Source organism: Ptiloglossa arizonensis, chromosome 3 (genome assembly GCF_051014685.1).
Source record: "Ptiloglossa arizonensis isolate GNS036 chromosome 3, iyPtiAriz1_principal, whole genome shotgun sequence".
In the NCBI taxonomy this organism is placed as follows: Eukaryota; Metazoa; Arthropoda; class Insecta; order Hymenoptera; family Colletidae; genus Ptiloglossa; species Ptiloglossa arizonensis.
In genome coordinates, this window is record NC_135050.1 from 8,613,444 (window position 1) to 8,633,490 (window position 20,047).

General features: G+C 35.7%; 1 protein-coding gene across 1 annotated transcript in view; it reads right to left on the reverse strand.

The window, feature by feature from the left end:
* Positions 1-261: 261 nt before the first annotated feature.
* The window catches only part of LOC143144574 (octopamine receptor beta-1R), a 74,654-nt gene continuing 54,868 nt past the window's right edge, over positions 262-20,047 (reverse strand). The window contains exons 3-4 of the mRNA XM_076307141.1: positions 14,639-14,860; positions 262-1,092 (exon numbers count right to left, since the gene is read on the reverse strand). Of these exons, the coding sequence (XP_076163256.1) occupies positions 786-1,092; positions 14,639-14,860 (529 nt within the window). The 3' untranslated portion in view covers positions 262-785. The remainder of the gene's footprint in view (positions 1,093-14,638; positions 14,861-20,047) is intronic.

The following is a 20,047-nucleotide window of genomic DNA, read 5'->3' on the forward strand; positions in this document are numbered from 1 at the left end:
TGGCAGGGAAAAGCAAACTATGATAAACGAAACGCTAGAATAAAGATATTGTACACAACCTAGCCAAGATTAAAATTACTATATACAACTAGAAATAATTCTGTTGCCTTTGGCAGGGAAAAGCAAACTATGGTAAACGAAACGCTAGAATAAAGATATTGTACACAACCTAGCCAAGATTAAAATTGCTATATACAATTAGAAATAATCAAAGTGATATGTCTGAATTCTTTAACCCCCCCCAAGATAACCAGATGATAACACTTCACAGCTTCATGTCCACGATATCCTGAGTGTTCACAGAAAATAAAAGCAACGAAGGGAACGGAGCAATCTTCATAGCAAATGTTCCAAATTCGACTAAACCTGAAATCCTCTATTCTGAATATCAACGATAAAAATCATGTAACAGCGTTCATTGTCCTAGAATTTCGTTTAAAGGTCGGATAGTTTATACTTAAAGCCAACCGTGGAAAAACTAAATCCTTCGGACGTACATCAGAGGCAACATACTTTCATTGGTAAATTAGGATAAATTCTAATTGGCGATGAAAGAACTTGTCCATCGGCTGTTGCACTGTAGCCATTAACCTATCTTCCTGACTCTTAAGTTATGGCGTTATTAGTTGGCAGCCATGACAGTTTTTGCTGTGGATCCACTTAGCCAACTCGCACCAAGGTACTGCTGTACACAAATCAGAAGTTAACAGCGTTAATTCCAACGATTGTTTCTTGTCTTCAAGTGATAAGCGCCAGCTTCAAAGTCTCGCTGGATACCCAAGTATTCAAATACACGCCTCGATATGCACGTTGGTCATCTCGCTAGCTCTCAACTGATTGTTGACGTGCAGCTCCGATGATGCATTGCTGTGCACCAGGTCCTGTTTCCTGTGCACTTGGTGCAGATCTCTAACCGGTCCGATCGCTACACAACAGCTCTCCAGGGTCTTCTTGAAGGCGGCACGGAAATCACGGTTGAAGTAGGCGTAGATCAACGGATTCAGCGCGCTGTTGAAGTAGCCTACCCAAAACACCACCGCTACGACCGCGTCGCTACTCTCGCAGGTGTCGCAGAGGGATGTAATGATGTACCTGTTGGATGAAAATAAAAAGACGTGAGAAATCGATACAAGTAGAACATTTTCTCGAATTAGATCTTTATTAGATTTTTATTTTTTTGGGGGGTAGCTTTATCCTTCAGGTATACTTAAAAGCGAAGTTAGCTGAGAAGAAAGAGTCCCTGGCTTTGATACGAACGAGTGTTGCGAGTTGTGAGTTTTCTCGCCCCCGATAGATACTGATGATGTACCAGTTTAAAAAAGATACGAGTAATTCATAGATATTTGCAGTAGAAAGTTTTCCAGCGGGAACAAACGCTCCGATTCGTGAACGTTCATGTATATGAATAGTCTTGCGTTGGTGTACGAGTTTGTAGAAAGTGAAAAGAGAATTAAAAAATTGATAGCTATTTGCAGTGTAGTTGTTGTTATAAATCTTCCTAAAAAAAAAAAGATGGGATGTCTGCCTTTGACATAAACAAGTGCTATGATTCATGAACATTCAGGAGTGTAATAGTAGGAGATAAGTAATTGCAGTAGAAACTTCTATTATAAATTGTTAACGTGACAAATTTGCTCAAAAAGAAGAAGGAATATTTTTGATACAAATGACTACTCTGGTTCGTGATCATTCTTTTATTCAATGGTTCTTTAATGTATCAGCTCGAAGAAGGAGAAATTAATAGACCTTTGCAGTGGAAGGTTTTACAATCTAGAACTGTGACAAAAGTACATTTAATGAAGCAGAAGAAAGGGATTACTCCAGTAAGGAAAAAATCCATATCTTTTAAGTTACAAATACAGAGCGATTAATACTCATTTGAAAAAGTTACTATTGATATGTGCATTATGGAAATGAAAATTACAATACCGATTTGTTTTTAAAAATCGAATCTACATTTGAAGTAAAAGTACTTCTTTAACGGGATGAAAAATAAGAATTTATCTCAATATTTTGTCATTTAATTATTACCAATTTAACTTTTCAAAATTTATTAAAATATTCTCGTGTTACTAAAAGCAACCGATGGTACACGTACACGATGAACCCTATGCTTATTTAGATTTTCTAATTCGAAACAAGTTTCCGTAATCCCTTACTCGTGACATAATCGTTTCTTCCGCGACATTAACAAGACGAAGTTTCGATTAAAAAATCGATGAATACCGAACTCGTTTCCTCAAAACTTTTTCCGCCCTCTTTTTTTTTCATTCGCCCGAGGCACAACAGCCCAAAGGATCCAGGCCAGTACCGCTAAATTCTTAACAGCGCTCCCTGAATACCAGCCAACAGTCTTTGAACCCCGATGTATTGGCTCGATTTGAAATCGATGTAACAGCTGGCAGATGATTGCCAAAATACTAAGTGATCCAACTCCGAAGTATATCGCGGGGAACTTGGAACGACTTCCTCTGTTGCGGTATTAATCTCCATTCATGCAGCTGAATTCGAAGGGAAACAATCGACCGCGATTGACCCACATAACCTCGAAAATTGTTTCCATTGTCGCGGGGAGAATAGATTTGTCGGAGCTTCTTTCGCGCGAACACCGATCAGGCTTCGTGATTCGAGGATCCAAGCCCTCCAGATCTTCCTATCGCCCCCCTCTCTCCCCCCTTCCAATCCAAGTAGCAACTTTTTCTATGGTATTGCCGACATTTCCCTCGCATCGTTTTTTTCTCGACGCGACGTAAAGAGCCCTTCTCCACGCCCCCCCCCCCCAAGCGCGTCTCCCTACCACGTGACTCGAGTAAAGGGGGTCACATGTCAAAGCCAAAGGACTCTCCTAGGCGAGGGCAATTTAAAACTCTCGGCTCCTTGTACCGCTCGTTTTATTGTTTCAGGTTTCTCGTAAATTCGAGAAACGTCCACGGAGACAGAAATATTGTTTGTGATAAGAGACGGGACTCGTAACTTTCCCTCGTATGCTGACGCGTCGTCATTGTCAGTTTTCTTCGAATGTATTCTAACCGGAACTTAGAAGTTTCAGTTTGTGTGTGCGAATGTTCAAGAAAGTTGAAGTTTACGTAAAGCGACTCGTAGGTAATACAGTCTGGACTTTTCATCGAGTTGTTCGACCGGTGAAAATGTTTTATTATTTTAATATTATTCGAGTAACATTATTTTTTTTTTTTTAATATAAAATCATAATAGGAACTTCCTCCAGGTATATTATAGCGTAAGTCAATGATACTTGCATAGTGTGTTTATGAGCGTTGCGTTTAATGCGTGACATCGCTGAAGAAGAAATATGCTTCTTGTACAAGACTAACATCGGTAGAAAATGAAGTTTATCATTGTATATTCAAAATATTGTAAATTAAGGAGAAAAGTACAAGAAACCTCATACGACTACGTTTAATTTAATCATTAAATATGAATAAATACTAATATTAACACAATATGACAGCAAAAGGAGAGAGTCTTTTCCCTCAGAATATTGTGCTATGGCTTACGTCACATTAAAAGTATTGATATCGATGACGCGAAAGTCTGCAGAAAGAAAAAGTTTCCAGACGATTGGAGTATTAGTTATAGGCAACGGTTCAATTTCTATGTAGGGAAAAGTTTGACCCTTACCCGTCCAATTTTAACTAAAACTATAGCTAAGATTATATACACGATTAACGTATCGATTGCCAGATAACGAATGTAAAAGCAACAAAAAATGCTACTGAAATATTTCACGGAATCCTAAATTTTTGTTTGTAAATTTTATCTTCGAAAAGAAAGATAAATATTTAAAAGTTAGAATTATGGCAAATAACGTTTGATTCTACGTAGAAAATGACGTGAACAAAATTATGATTAAGATGTTTAAATCCATTTGGAAAATATTTGATTTATGAAGGCAAATTATAATATTACAAAAGTAAGGTTCAAAGAAAAAATACTCGTAATTGTCGAGTGTGATTGATATCGTTCGTTATTTGATTTCAAAGTAAGATTTTCATCGTGAATTCAATGTACATTCGACAGATGCATCGAGTTCCTTTATAACCCACAAAAAAGAAGGTTTGCTCATTAAATAACTTCTTCTCCGTGACACCCAATGAGGTTCTACAAAAGTGCTTTCAAGAACTTTTCCAATCCCTTTAAATTGTCGGATTTTCGTCGTCTTTTTATCGATTCTGTTCTAAAAGGCTCCCCCGTATATAACGGAACAAATTTTCCAAAATTTTAGTAACTTGAATTTAAATAATATCGTGACATTTTTGAATTAATCCTTATTCAGTTTTACAGCTGAAAATTAAAACTTGCTTCCTTAATTAATTTTTATTTTACTAAAAACATTCAGAATTAAAATGTCAGATTCGCAGTCAATGTTTGCTCGTTCATTTTATTGAATTTTGTATGGAAACATGATGACGAGGTTTTACCTCGTAATTTAACATCCACCCTTTTAATTGAATTAAATTTGAACGAAAATAGTGGCATAAAAATTTAACGGTGCGAACAAAATTTCTGAATAATTTTTATATAATGAAACCAGTGAATTAAATGCATTCTACTTAATATAATCTTGTCAATAATCAAAAGACTCTTAAGATAAAGAAATTAAAGGGAAACGAATTTATTTCAGAAATTTAGTTAACATTACAGATTCGAAGAGATAAAAGTATCTTCTTAACGAAGTTAAATACACTTCTAAATTTTATAGTAATAGAAACATCATTTTTTAATTTCACTATAAAATCATCAATATAAGAAGAAGAGAGTAAATTTTCACTGCAGTGAAGTGGTATAAGTAAGATTTATTTACAAATTTTTCAATATCAATTGTGAACCGCTTTATAGAATCAATTTTGCAACTAAAATATTGTAGATTTATTACTTGAAATTGTAAAGATTAGCTTGCTGACACGAATATGCAAAAGTTATTTCCCAATGGAGTAGAACTGTACCGAAACTGATCTACATTTGCAAATTTTGTAACATCAACATCCGCGAGAATTTTACTCGGCAAATGTTTCTTAACAATTTGGAAAAGTTTCACTCTCAAGGAGATTAAAAAAAAAAGAAAAAAAAAATGCGAGCAACCAGTTTTACGTAAATCGTTCCATTATTATGATAAATATTTCATAGAAATACGGATAAAACAGATCTCGCTTTATGAAACCACATCAGTAAAGTCGATCATAGAAATACCTAACTTTCTTTTCAATCCATCGAGGAAGGTTACTGCGGATTATAAATCGATTCTGAATTAAAAAAAACTGGGCCCCCGGCTTCGACTATCTTCATTTTGTTGCTTCGACGGAAAGTGTCGGGAAAAACGGGGAAAGTGAGGAACGGACGAGTTAATAAAGCGAAACGTATACGGTCTGACACCTCGGTGAGTGCGGAATCGCGACATTTTCCTGTCGACCCCATTCCACAGGAACGTTCTTTGAGCGTTCTCATCCTTTCTCCGCGTCTTTCTTCGTTCACGCCCGCCCCCGCGACTCCCCTTCATTCGAAGAAATAATTCTGTCCGGAGCTTTTGTTTCCGAAGCTCCAAAAGGCAGGCGAATTCCCCGAGTGAAACGCTCGCTCGTTTGCTCGCTTGCCATGAACATTTTCACCTACAGCGCACATCTACAAAGAGCAAATATTTTTTGAACGAGGACTCTGGGATCTTAATTACTGATCTTAATTCGAAGAGTTTGATCGGCTGGGACAATAGAAACTTTCTTGGCTCGAACGCTGTTCGAAGGGTATTATTTCAAGATCGGGACGGAAGACCAACAAAAGAGAAATATTCTCGTACGATCTTCGAGATCTTAATTACCGATTCTAACTGTCTGAACGTTCGACGATTTAGAGTTGGCTGGGACAGTGAAAAGTTTCTTCACTGGAAAGCTGTTTACGGAGAATTATTTCGTGATTGAGAAAGACATCGAACATTAGTTGAAGAGGATTGAGACCTCGCTTATTGATCTCAACTATCCGAACCTCGACAAATTTAGAACAGTGGAAGGTTTCGTGATTTGTGTGCTGTTTACAGGATAAGTGTTCCGATGATGGGATATCTTCACTTTTGAGATCGATTTTATCATAAAAGCGTGCACTACGACAGATAGATTATGTAATAAATCATCACTGATAAAACAGATGTTTTAGATTCAAGTGTATCGTCCTCTCGGGGATCTTAAATAATTACCCGCGTAAATTTTATTGTATACTTTTCCTCTGCGTTACTTTTTCATTTGACTAACATTGTAACAATGGCATAAGTAATGGCTAGTCGTTCGTAATAGTAATTGTGATAAAAAATCTCGGAAAATTGATATACAGTGTCCTTGGAAAGAACACACACATTTCGATTTGTTTCTACCTTGAAAGAACGAGGCTCGAATTGTACAGTGGACAAATGGGTTTTGGGGTGCAATCAGTTGACTGTTCAAGATCACCATACCATTATTTCTAGTATCGTTACTAAGGTAAGGGCCATTAGTAAGGAATTTTTCTACTTAAATACACACTATATAATAAGTATACATATATGATGATTAATACGATTAAATGGTCGTACGGTTAAAATATTATATTATTAAAATTGATCGTTTAACCATAATATAATAATTACCATCTCGATAGATTGTATTACGCCGTGGCTACTTCCATCACTATATTTATTTTCTCTTCGTCAAAAGAGATACATGTGCTCTGTTTTCCAAACAGACAGATGTAGCAAAAGTCATGTTTGGCTGGCTTCGGTGACTTTAGACGGCCAGTTTATTTTATTCCAGTTATAGTACTCTTCCTAAAAGGATGTAACTCCGCGTAATATTTCGTTCGACTTTTTCGGATCGAAAATGATGGTACGTGATCTGAAACTTGAAATAAAGTCTTGCGGAGGAAAAAAAATCCCCATAGGAGACAAGTTGTATGGGCCGGGGTAGATAGTTAGAGGGAAGTAAACGAGAAAGCACCGCGATGACCTCCGTCGATTCGATGAGACAGCTGAAAACGCCAGGGAAATGGATGTTTTCCTTCGAAGTTACGAATCACGTGAACAATATCGTTCACGATCTGGGAAACCAACCGAGGTTTCTTTTACTTGTATTCGTGGTACTCTCGAAAGTTTTTCTCGCATTCGGTTCAAGCAACCATGACAAGACAACATAAATTTTTGTTCTTTTACTCGGTTCTCCACCAAATGATGTATTCGTTGACAAAGGGACCCTGGATTTGATCTGGGTTATGAAGAAAATGTTAACAATGGATGATTGTTCTTCGTTCTTGTATATAGTAGAAGAAATGTTTCTTCTTAAATGCGTGTAGTATTAAAAGAGGAAACAAATTTCTTAAAACTTATTGTTTTCGATCTGGAAATCACGATGCCTTTCTTGCGAGTTATCTGTAACACGATTTAATTTCAATTTTTGCAAGGAGATATCCCAAATCGACCATTATAAACAATGACAACGAGTTATACCGAGAAAATTCATATTCCTATTCATATTCCTCGTTTCTTTCGTTATTTGGTAAATCAACCAATTAATATTTTTCACTGTTTCTATTTACTTTTTGTATATTTCATACTTTAATTTCTTACAAGATAACCAAAACGAATCCTTCTTTAAAAAGAAAGCTTCTACATATATTTCAAATACATTGACTTTGAAATGGAAAAACAATCTGAAATAAATTTTTCAAATTTGAAAAAAGTCGGACAAATTTTACAAATTTTCTTTTGAAAATTAAAATTCTTTTATACACAAAAACCAAACCCGTTGCTTTTTTTGTACACTCTACGATTTTGTTAGTTATAATCAGAATCTTTATTACTTTCCAAACGTGTTCAGATTGATCAGTAACGTCATCGACATCATAAAGTATTGTCACCAGTAGCGTAGTCAGAATTGGGCCTTATTTAACGAAAGTTACACTATTTTTATTATTATCATAATATACTCAATCTGAAAACCAAGATTTTAGGTTCGATGGAATTATCGAACCCCTATAGTATCACGAAGGTAAAATTCGTTCGTACCACTTACACGGCCCGTTACCTCCAGGTTGGTTATCGATGGGATTAACCTTGTGACCCGGCTTCTAGATACTAAGATGACCTGTTACAAATCCACCAATGTCCGCGTTGCACGGGGTTTAAGGCAATCGAAATCGATACTCGGAACTGAGCAAGACACTCTGCTCTAAAAGTCTACAATATATTTATCGTGGAAAATTTACCGAAACATTGACGTCGTTAAAACTATTTCTCGAAGCAAATAACTAACAACAAATATTAGAACAGGACTTTTCGTTACTCCTGAGATATATTCGTAAACTATTTGACAACAATTTTTACGAAACTTCGTAAGTTTACAAAGCAACCAAAAATGTTTAAAATTGTACATTATATTTAATCTAACGTAACTGAATAAAATAACTTCCAAATTTTCACTCGTTTCATCCTATTTTAAACATTATTAGAAATATGAAGCTTTTCAGATAAATTTTTTATCATTTTCACATACGTTGATAAAAAGTTCAAAGAAAAATATTTCTTTATTTTTTCCTGCTTTCCAAATGATCGGCTAAAACAGTCTTTCTCTGCACGTTGGTTTCACGTTTGGAACTAATTTTGTCTCTAGAACGCCACGTTTCGAATTTTTATTCGATTCAATTTTCACTCGAAATTAGTTCTCTTGATAACTGAAAAGAGAGGGTGCGTTATGGGAGTAGCTAACAAGTTTGAGAAACAAATTTAGAGAATCCACTAATAGCACATTTGTATTTTTCCGTAAAATGAGAAAACTTTTACGAGAGACCATCTGGTCCACTCTGTTTGTCAGAGCTGAAATTCACATGTCCAGAAGGAATGAGCAGAGTTCATGCTGGGCAACTCCTCCGGGAACGGTAATCCTCGCATCGAAGAGGAGAAACAGGCAAGCAACACGTGTAATTCGAACCGTAGGACTCCTGATCGAATAAAGTTTCTTTAATTCTATTTGAGTTTCTCGTTACCTTAATCGGTCATTTCTCTCACGATCGGGAAAGTTGTACCCCTCGTCTCTCGTCTCGATCGAATGAAATCCAGTTGATTTGGAAGACAATTGATACCATCATGGTGTATTTTCTGGTACTTCGTCAGAGGATATTTGTTTCATGGAACTTTGATTAGGTTGTTTTATTATATCGTTTTGTAGAAAAATGGGGGAAGAAATGATGCTCGTTTGGGTGAGAATTGTTATATTTCAATCTTTCCTTCAAGTTGTTTAATTCGTTCGAGGTGTCAATAACTTTCTCGAAAATGTTGAAAACTATTTATCCATTTGCGAAAGAAAATAATTCATATCGTGTGGTATACGGTAGGACCATTTTTACGAATAATAATTGTACGTCTACTTTCTTAAAACATAAAAATTGTCTCAACACTTAAACAATAGCCCATAAACATTTTCGAACATTGCAAACGACTAATTTAATTACTGAAAATATTTAATTTGATATTTAATTCTATCGAATCGGTCTATTACAATATTTAATTCTATCGAAGATAAAAATATATCCAATTACTTCGATAAAAAATTGAAGTTCATTAATTCCTTTGAGAATAGAAAAAGACTACTGTTCCAATTACATATTAAAAATGGTTCGTTGTGCGATGCATTCAAAAATGTCAACCGAGTCGATACTGAAGATTAAAAGCATTTACTATCCACGTTACAAATGGAAAATGGAGTCATCGTATCTATCGTTAATTGATTCTCTTGAAATTTGAAAAACTGTATTTTAAGTATTCAAACCGGTCTATCGATCTTTTCGAAAATGAATCGCAAATTTCGTCCCAAATTGAAAATCATAATACACGAGATCGCTGCTAACGATTAAAAATTAGCCACCGTTCCCGTGGCGAACGGAAAATATCCCATTGACCCAAATGAAAATCAGAAATGGTCTCTACCATCGTTGAAAATAGTCCACCATTTCTATCGGTAATTCGAAACAACCCGTTGCTTTGAAACCGAAAATGGCCCGCAGTGTCGTTTCGCGATTCGAAACGAGCGATCGCTTCCATTAACATCGAAGCGAGCCTCTATCGAGAATTAAGAACGAAATCGTTTCGTTCGTCACGAGGAATAAGGAGCACCGTTAAAAACACAGCTTAAAACGTTTTATCGAACCAATATACGCTTGAACGGCCAGGTACTGACGAATCAAGCTTTAAACGATTGCCTCAAATGTTCGAAATGCACCCAGTTCCCTTGTCTGTGAAAACTACATCGTTCTAGCAGAACGCGGGCCAGAAAAACGGAAGCTCGAATGTTGAAACGGAGAACACGGGGAACAATAGCGTTGTCAAATGAAAATTCGATAAACAAAGGGATCGCCAGAGCTGGTATGTAGCGGTACTCTCGTATTCCGTGATAACCGAGCAGAATACATTTGTCAGAATTGGTTGGACATTTCCGGCGGATCATCAGTATACTGGCAGCGGTAAATTGTGCTTAAACGTTGTTGGTATGCGTGCAACAGAAAATCATTCATGACGCACGAAGGCATTTCACGTGACACGAATGTCTGAAAATTTCGCCGATCGTGTTTACATTCGAAGAGGATTCCCGATGAAGACTCTTTCTTGATGAATCGAGGGACGATTGAACGAAAATGAGTGGGTTGGAGGTATTTGTTCGATTCCTTCGTAAAGGGGTGACACTGATTATTTAAATAATTTATTTGCGTAATCGAGACTAATTATTCGTTGAGAATTTAGGGATTCGTAACGAAAATAACTCTCGAGGAACGAATCGAAAATTGAGATAATAATGCTTCTTGAGAATTTAAGGTTATATCTACCCCGTGGAATGATCATTGGTTTCAAACGGACTCCATGGTGAACGTTATATTGCGTTAAATTTTCAATGGTAAAATATATTTAATGGTTTACTTCGTTTATTTTTTAACGAAATATTCAATTTCTTACGACAAAATTTAACAGAGCGATAAATTCTAAAAATAAAAGTATTAAGGTAGATCTATCTTAGAGTTAATATTCATCTACTAAAGTTGGTAGCTTCCGAGGTATTCAGCTACGAAAGTTAGTTTTTACTTTTTCCTAAAAATTTTCATTTTTGGATTAATGTCGTTTCTGTCGTAAACCCCCTCAATTGCGATTTTTAAAAATCACCGAACATTTATAGAATCCTACTCTAACCAATCTAAATAGGATCTTTGATAAGAAAAAAGGTTCGCTCCTTTTTTATTGTAAAAGAATTCAATGAAATATTTCTCACGTTTTTAATTAGTTTAACGAATAACGATACACAACGAGTAAGGAATTAATTTCGAATGACAGTGTCGTGTCCCGGATTTATGTCATTTGAAGGGAATATGGTACTCTATCCACAACCTTTTCTCTTTCATGTCTGTATCTAATTGTCGCGCGATTTAAATGCTAGATGGCATTACTATAGCTGTGCAACGTACATAGCTGCGCAGAACCACTTTGCTTCTGATCGCATGATACAGCAGATTGAACCTTCCGAGACGGTTAACCTAGACACAACTCACATCTATATACTACGTGTGGCATAAATCGCTACGAGATAATACTGCTTTGTCGATAGTAAATACTAAATATTTAACGAACGATGTCGAAAGTTTATAATAGGTAATCAATTCAACAAGTTATTCGTTAAATACGCACCATTGCGTTACGAGAATGAATCCTTCTGCGCATTTACATTGCGCCGCCACAGTAACACCATTTAGTGGCTTAACCGCGGGTGATTTAAAAAGAAGCTTGTTTCGAAGGAGAAGGGGTAACGCGAAATGAGCCTACTAGGTATATTGTTGGGAAATGAAGAGAACTGTAAAGTATTATGACGTAAAAGGAACACTTCTTAACTCTGCCATTAGGTTATACATTTATATTTCCTTATACCTATCATTTTGAATAAACAAACTTTAATTTCGGTATACTGTCCATTAGTAATTAATTTATGAAATATAAAGACTATATTTTGTAGGACGATTAAATCTTATGCTTTGAATCCTATAAATTGTGTAAACATTCAATTTTTTTTCGTAAATAGAGAGTAAGTCGTCGATCCACGAATACATTTTACAAATTAAAAATAGATCGAAATCGTTGAATATAATGATCGCTTCTCGAAAAAATATTACACGCAATAATACAATTCGGAAGTTCAAGTACAACGATAGAGGATATCGCGAAAGATCGCGTCCCATTTAATGACATCCATTTTCGTCAAAGAAAGCTATCTCTTGAGATATTGTTTCCTCGGTGATGAGAAAACATCGATCAGCACCGATTCGCGTACAATCGGTCGCAGTTCGAAATTTAATGTCGGAAATTGAGAAGAAAGCACTGTTGCAAACGTGTGAAGGGAAAACGATATCACGCACGATGCAATATTTCGAAACAAGCCTCGAATGTCGTGCACGAGTGTATTCGTATGTCGAGTCCTGTACAAACCACTTGAAATCGTAGCAGCACGGTGTGGCTTCTTTTTCCGTGAGATGGTATCGATCGGGCTCTGCACAACCCCCAACCACTCCGCCGTGTTACCGAACCTTTAAAAATTTCGGGATGCAACCCGCAATATCGATAGTGCACGAGCACTGGAAGCTGGCCCATCGAAATTCTATTCAAAGGGAGAACCTACTTTTCACTCTCGACTTTCGACTACTTTTTGGAGACAGCGTTTCAAACGTAGAGCAGCGATGGGATCGATCCGATAATATACTTGTTAATACAAATACGTACGAATCACTGAACATTGTTTCAAGACATCGAAGAGATTTTTAATTAAGGTGTCTTTGGTATCAGGAAGATGTATTTGTTAGCATTTGTTAATACAAATAGTTTCGAATTACTGAACATTGTTTCAAGACATCGAAGAGATTTTTAATTAAGGTGTCTTTGGTATCAGGAAGATGTACTTGTTAACGTTTCTTTTAGTATCGATATAATTCTGATATCGAGTATCATTGAAATCTCCACAAGATCGTTTTCAAGTGACAATGTCTCGAGTTTAGATAAAGCAAAAGAATGAAGTAACGAAATGTAACGAAAAGAAACGAATCTCGTTGATTCCGATTGGAGAAGGTAATCTTTACCCACCCCGCTTACAAGTGAATCGATGGTTACGATTTCGTCACTTGAAAGAGGAAGTTACTCTTAATCTTCGAACGAATTCAATTCATTTTCTCATTGTTTTTTCTCTTTTTCAAGTAACGCTATAAAAATTGCATAAAAATTACAATACTTGCATAAAAATTATTTATGTATCGCTGATATTACCATTTTTGTTTAATTTTATAAATCGATACCTATGTAACAATCTTTAAAGAAATTTTAAAGAAATTGTGAGCAGCAAACATCGTTGGCAGCTCTTTCACGGTATAACGTGCAATTGCTATCTTGCTAATTTGATGAAATTAGTTTCGAAGTACTTTTAGGCCACGTAAACTTCAAATGATCATTTCCTTCGTTTAATATAATGTATTCAAATGAGTTTTCTCAAACGCCTGAAACTCAGCTTAACTTGAATGTTACACTTTCATTTCTTGTTAAATTAAACTTAACGCGATCAGAAATAATAAGGTAACCTGAAAGAGAGAATGGTACTTAAAAAATGTTTAAAATTTTCTAGAGAAACTTTCTAGTGTTAATTAACTATCTCCGTACCAGAATTTGGAAACCGGGCACGTACCGTCTGTGGTAATTCTGTACTTACAATTGTTAAATATATTCGCCGGACGTTACTGAGCGTTTCACGCACATAGTATATAGTGTTAAGCAACTTATAAGTGCTCGTAACATGTAACGAGTTAAACAAAATTTTATAATTTTATATTTTATGATAACAATTTGTTTCGTAGTGTTTGATATAATTTTTTTATGAGCTTTAAATTATTTTAAACCAGTCTCGTTAAAGAAATTTTCAATATATGTAAATAAATATTCAAGGTTGTATAATTCGTGAAAATATAAAATAAGAACGAGAGATTACACATTTTCGTAAATAGTGTGCTTATGGAAAAAATCGATTTTGAAATTCATAGGGTACGTTCCATGAATTATTAAATTCGATTTTCTCGCAAACGAGTTCTCGTACGAACAGAGTTCAGTTTGCATCTTCCATTCATTTTTTTGTTTTATAACAAATCGTCTCCCTCTTCACTGAAACACAAATCACGCGCTACTTTATACAAATTACTCAACAAAATGAAAAGAAGAGCTGAAATTCAGCTCGATATGAATTTAACCTCCGATTTAATGTTTAAGCTTAAAATTCAATATTAATTTAAACAGATTGCAGCTTAAATTGCAAAAATATATTTACTTTCATTTGCTCAAAGGAATATTATATTTATTATATAATCGTGGCCACGCAGAGAGTTATTAAGAAAATGTTCGTAATTTAATGAAATATAAATTCTATTTAATTTAATTTCATTTAGAATAATTTATTTCGATCGTTAATGATTCAAAGTCCCCTTTTTGCACGAAACTGATAATAAAGGGAAACAATTAATGGAGAACAGCGAAAATCTATATAGCAAATATAATAAACGGTATAAATTGTTTAAAAGTAGATATGATTGAAATTATGTTTACCAAAGAAAGAAAGGAAGCCAACAGGCCAAAAATGCTGACATAATGATTCCTAAAGTCCTGGCAGCCTTTCGTTCCCTCCTCATTTTGCTGCTGCTAGTGATCGGTGGATCCTCTGGCTGTGGATCCGGTGACGATTGATCCACGGTCGGAAGTGTCGTCAGACCAGCGGAAATGCCATTAATTTGCAGATGTTTGTTCAAAAGCGCCGCCGCTACTTTGCTTCTGTAACAGAACAACGTGTCCATCACCTTTATATTCGAAACATATTGACAAACAAGTGCATTAACAAACACGTGTCTTTTATTACCTAACCGAAACGTTACTTTATATTATTAAGTTGTCCGGAAAGTCATTTCATTTTCCAAATTGGAGAATATATCATTTAATAAAACGTTTATACACTCTAAAAAAATCGTGTTTCATTCTCACCAAAAAAAAAAAAAAAAAAAAAACGAAACGACTTTCCGAACAACCCAATAATTCAGAAATATACACAATTGTGCCGAAATATGACTTGGAACGATCTGGATATGTAGATAGTTGATCGTATCTCAAAAACCGATATTAGTCGATAAAAATTTGATGGAAAAAATAGACACTTGTATAAGGACCAACGGTGACCTTCCATCAACATTTCGACCTTGAATGAAGATATTTTCTTAAAAAATAGAAAATAGAATTATAGAAATTTTTTCTGAATGACATTTTTTAAAATACAGAAGATATTTCTAATAATAAGAATAGATGGCGTACTCTGTATAAAATAAAGAAACATTTTTATAAACCTTATACAATAATAATAAGAACGTTCGATTCGCGGTTGGTTAAATTCATGGTAAAAAGTAGACCAGGATCCACGTGCATCGTAAATGCAGCCAAGTCGAAACTTATACGACTGACGTCGCACAAAGGTTTTCTTCCCCATTGGATAGACATCGGTTGATAGATCAGAAATTGCATGTTAATTTGATACCCAGCCTCCACTGAAAGTCCTTTCAGTACCTCGAGAAAAGTGCGAACCTTGCGCGAGCTCGTTTTGCAAGACGGCGACACCTCCAACAGGGTGAATTGAGAGCAGATTCAGATCAAAGTCGAAAGTTCGCGATCGGGATGTAGAAATAATTTTCCAAGGAGCTAATAAAAGTTGCCGCGATTGCTTTTGAGGTGGGCCGTGTCATTAAATCGCGTTTCCTTGCGACGGGCGCCACGTTGCGAGCGGCAACCTTCTTTTTCTCCCTTATCCGAGAAAGTTGGAAGTTGATCAAAAAAGTAAGAGCAGTCATGAGCTATTTACCCGAGAGAGTTTAATTTCTGTCGGCTCCGAAACAAGAAATTTATTCGAAACGTGAAAGTTATAATTGCGCTCTGTGACTGGGAATCTGATAATGTACTTGTTCAATTTTCTAAAATGTATTACGAAACGGATCGAATATGTAACATTTGTGGCGGGAGAATTTTCACGGGTGAAAAAATAATCCGAATTAGCGTCTTTGTGTGATTAAATGGTATCGATGTAAGAGTTCAGTACCATAAATGAATAATTGTGCGCATTTGTTAGGAATTAAGGTTGTAATTGTAAACGTTTCCTTATTATTTGTGGAATTTTCTAATTATACACCCCTAATTATAATCTTTCACCTGTTCGAAATCTAAATATCTTTTGGTATGAATAATTTTTACTGGAAAATATTTCGAAAATATTGATAAAAAATTACTGACAAGTAGAGCTGTGGTACCAGGAGCAACGTGTGTTTGATCATAGACGTCCCATTGCTATTTGTGGACTGTCCTGGTTACACTTTTCCACTTTTTTTTCATATTTTTTCACCTCTTTCACATATATACTTATGGTTAAATCTCCTGATAATTTTTGATGTCTATATTATTTTAGAAAATATTTTAAATAATGTTTATGCACTGTACAATTATGATTTCTTAACTTCCCTATTTTTTTTCCTATTATCAACATTGTACGAAACAGTAATAAATTCGTCTGTTTCCAGTTAAGTGTGTCAACTTGTTTTATATATATATATATATATATAGTGAATGTTAGAAATATTGTGAGAAGTGTTGTAACAGTTGAAAGCACTTATTTTTCATTTTTCACGTCAACATAAAGAGTTGCCATTCTCGAATCTACTCCATATCGCTACCCCTAATTTTGTTGCGGAATTTAATTAAAACGCGAGGCGGAACTTTTGGTGCGAAACGTTCCTCATTTCTTCACGTGACTTCAATTTCCAATCTGCCAGTCTGCTCGTTTAAGAATAAGTATTGAAATTTAAATAATATCGCGACTATTGTTATATCATCAGCTACATTTTTTTAATTACCATTTAACGTACACCATGTTACCTGCTTGTTGTTCCTATTCTGACTTCCTAATGTCCGAGTAATCAGTTTGATTTGTGTACTTTAGTTTAAGAAATAAATTACCGAGGTAAATGGCTAACGAGTATCTGTTACCATCAAATTCAAATTAAGGTCGCCATTAAGTACAAAGGAACGTAATTCAATTAATACAACACAGTTGTTCTTTTTTAAGTTTTCAACGATATGTAAAGATCACTTTGAGGTTTTTAAATGGGATACTGTATTTTTGTTTCGGCCCTATGAAAAATTCAAACGGAAACAGAGTTATCGGAGAAATGGACTTAATCAAAAACAAGGAAATGCATTTGCTTCAAATGTAGCACATTAATAAATTTATATAATCGTCATCGATCCCTGTTGCAAATTTTTCCTCCGAGTTACACAGGGGGCCGACAAAAATCGAAATATTAATTTTTAAACGATTTGAAATATTTTAATCACTATTTCGCTAAAAAATTCCGAAACGTAACTGCATTTAAATGGTACGTACTTTTTACAAATTATCAGCATTTAACACTTTTGCGATTTATCCGACCAGAAAAAGTGGATATTAAATTTTATTTAATCCTCTTTTAAAAATAATATTAGAATTAATCTTAATAAATTGTATAGAATACTTGTGAGACTTTTTAACCAGGAAATAAATCATAACTTCCTTTTACATGTTTAAAATCTAGGTTTATTCAGGGACACATCTTGTTCCGTTTAAGAAAACCCACAACTGAGCTCGAGACAAAATTATTTGCGCCCCGTATTTGTTTTTAGAAACAGTTCAAATTGTATTCGCAATATTTTTCGTGTCTTAGAAACCAAAAAAAGTAATTCGTATATTCGATTTCATTCGAGGGACCCACGATGGCTTTGAAAACTTGTACAAAAATAACCTCGAGTTAGTGACATTTTAAGTATTACATTTACCCTTGACAGTGTTAAAAAGACGGTGTAGAGATTTTATATCCCCGAAGAAATTCAGAGGTGTTCTGTTTCCAACGGAGCACCCTGTATAACTCCGAGTCTCCTCCGTACTTCCCTCGGTTCGTGATCCTTTAACGACAAGTCTCCGAATTCCACGACCCAGTTCGAAAAGTGGCTGCATCGGAAAATTCGTGCAAATACCGTGACTGCTATGGCCCGGTACCGAAAATACGTATAATCAAAACCCTGCGGAGGATCGTAATAGCGCTACCGCATATTTTTCTCCGACTCAGTCTCCTTTATCCCTCTGAGGTTTCACGGTTATGTTCCTCTATTTCAATCGCAATTTTAGTACGCTTCACGTTGCGTTTCATCGGTGGACTCATTCCCAATGCTATACAGTTACCACATTATTCACCGAATTGCGCGTCGTATTCTCTCGTATAAACTACGTTCTGTATTAGTTTTTCTATCGGGCAGGAAATACGTTTTTACATTCTCGGGATCAATGCGGCGCAGGTGATTTTGTGTATTTAAATTGGAACGCGGAAAAGTGGAAGTTGGCGTGCGGTCGATGGCATACATTTTCGTTCTAATTCTTCTCGTGGCATGCGAGTGGAAAAACTCGAGAAAACAGTTTGAACGCCATACGACAAATATCACAAAAGACAGAATGACGGCTGCTTTCGGTCGAACTTGTGTATTCGACGTAAACAATTACTTAAATGGATGAAATAATTTCTACCCGTGTGTACAAAACAATTTTTACCCGGATATAGGTAACGTATTGTACTCGATTTTCTACCAGAGAATATGAAACAATTACTACTTCAATATAGAAAATAACCTCTACCCGGATATAGGTAACGCATTGTACTCAATTTTCTACCAGAGAATATGAAACAATTACTACTTCAATATAGAAAATAACCTCTACCCGGATATAGGTAACACATTGTACTCAATTTTCTACTAGAGAACATGAAACAATTACTACTCGAATATAGAAAACAACCTTTACTCGGATACACGAAACAATTGCTATTTGGAAGTAAGAAGCAGCTCCTACCCGGATATATGAAACAATTGTCATTCGCATATAGTAAACAATTTTCTACCCGAATATAGGTAACTGTAAATAACTTTCTATTCAAGATATGTGAAACGATTTTCTACTGAAACATATGAAACTTCCCTCGCTTCGTGATCCGTTAGATGAGCTCGGTTACAGGAAACAGCTTCTACTCGGATATATGAAACAACTTTTACCCGTATATAAGAAACAGAGTGATCTGTATCACTGTTATCGGCTGCTCAAAAATCACACATCGACAGTGTTTGGAGTTGATGTTTCGAAAATAATCGATTCGTTTTAACTTAATTTCAACGAGTACACATCCTTTTCCTGAATAATATCGACGTAGTAATGTTTGCTCGAAGCTTTCTTTCCAATCTCGTCAAACTCGGCGCAGAGGTAAAAATTGATCGATTTGTATTCTAAAAAGAAAGATCGGTTCTTTGAGTAAGTACCGTACCGGATCGGACGTTTCAGACAAAATTCGTAAGATCTGGGACCAAAAAAAAAATGATTCTAGGTTGTCCACAATTTCCTTACCGATGATCCACATTTCTCTTGAAAGAGGACTGATCTTTCTTTCCTGCTACAATAGCACCAATTCACCACTTGCACCTCGAGTAGTCGAAAAGTATAAAGACCAGCGAAAAGATCAGCTGCTTAAGGCAATTCATCGATCGAGCCTCGCCAGCGAAATATGTCACCGAGTTTCTCGAAGCGCGACACACCGGGCACAGAGGGCTCTTGAGAGATTCCGATCTCGATTTACACACAACTTTGACGGGCCAAGCTCCAGCGCTGATTTATCCCGAAAACGCGAGTGAAACGAGATCTGTCTTCCAAGACGTCCCGTACCCCCTTGCCCCCGCTGTCCTCTTCAAAGGAAAAATTAAATCCATGGTCGCTTCTCGGCTTTCAATTTTATCTCAAAGGGAATCCCTTTTCTATCCGGTCCGATGGATACTCCAACGAATGAGAATCGGGTATCTCGCTACGAAGACGCCTTTACTGTCAAAAGTAAGGATTGTTTTATCATGTCCGAC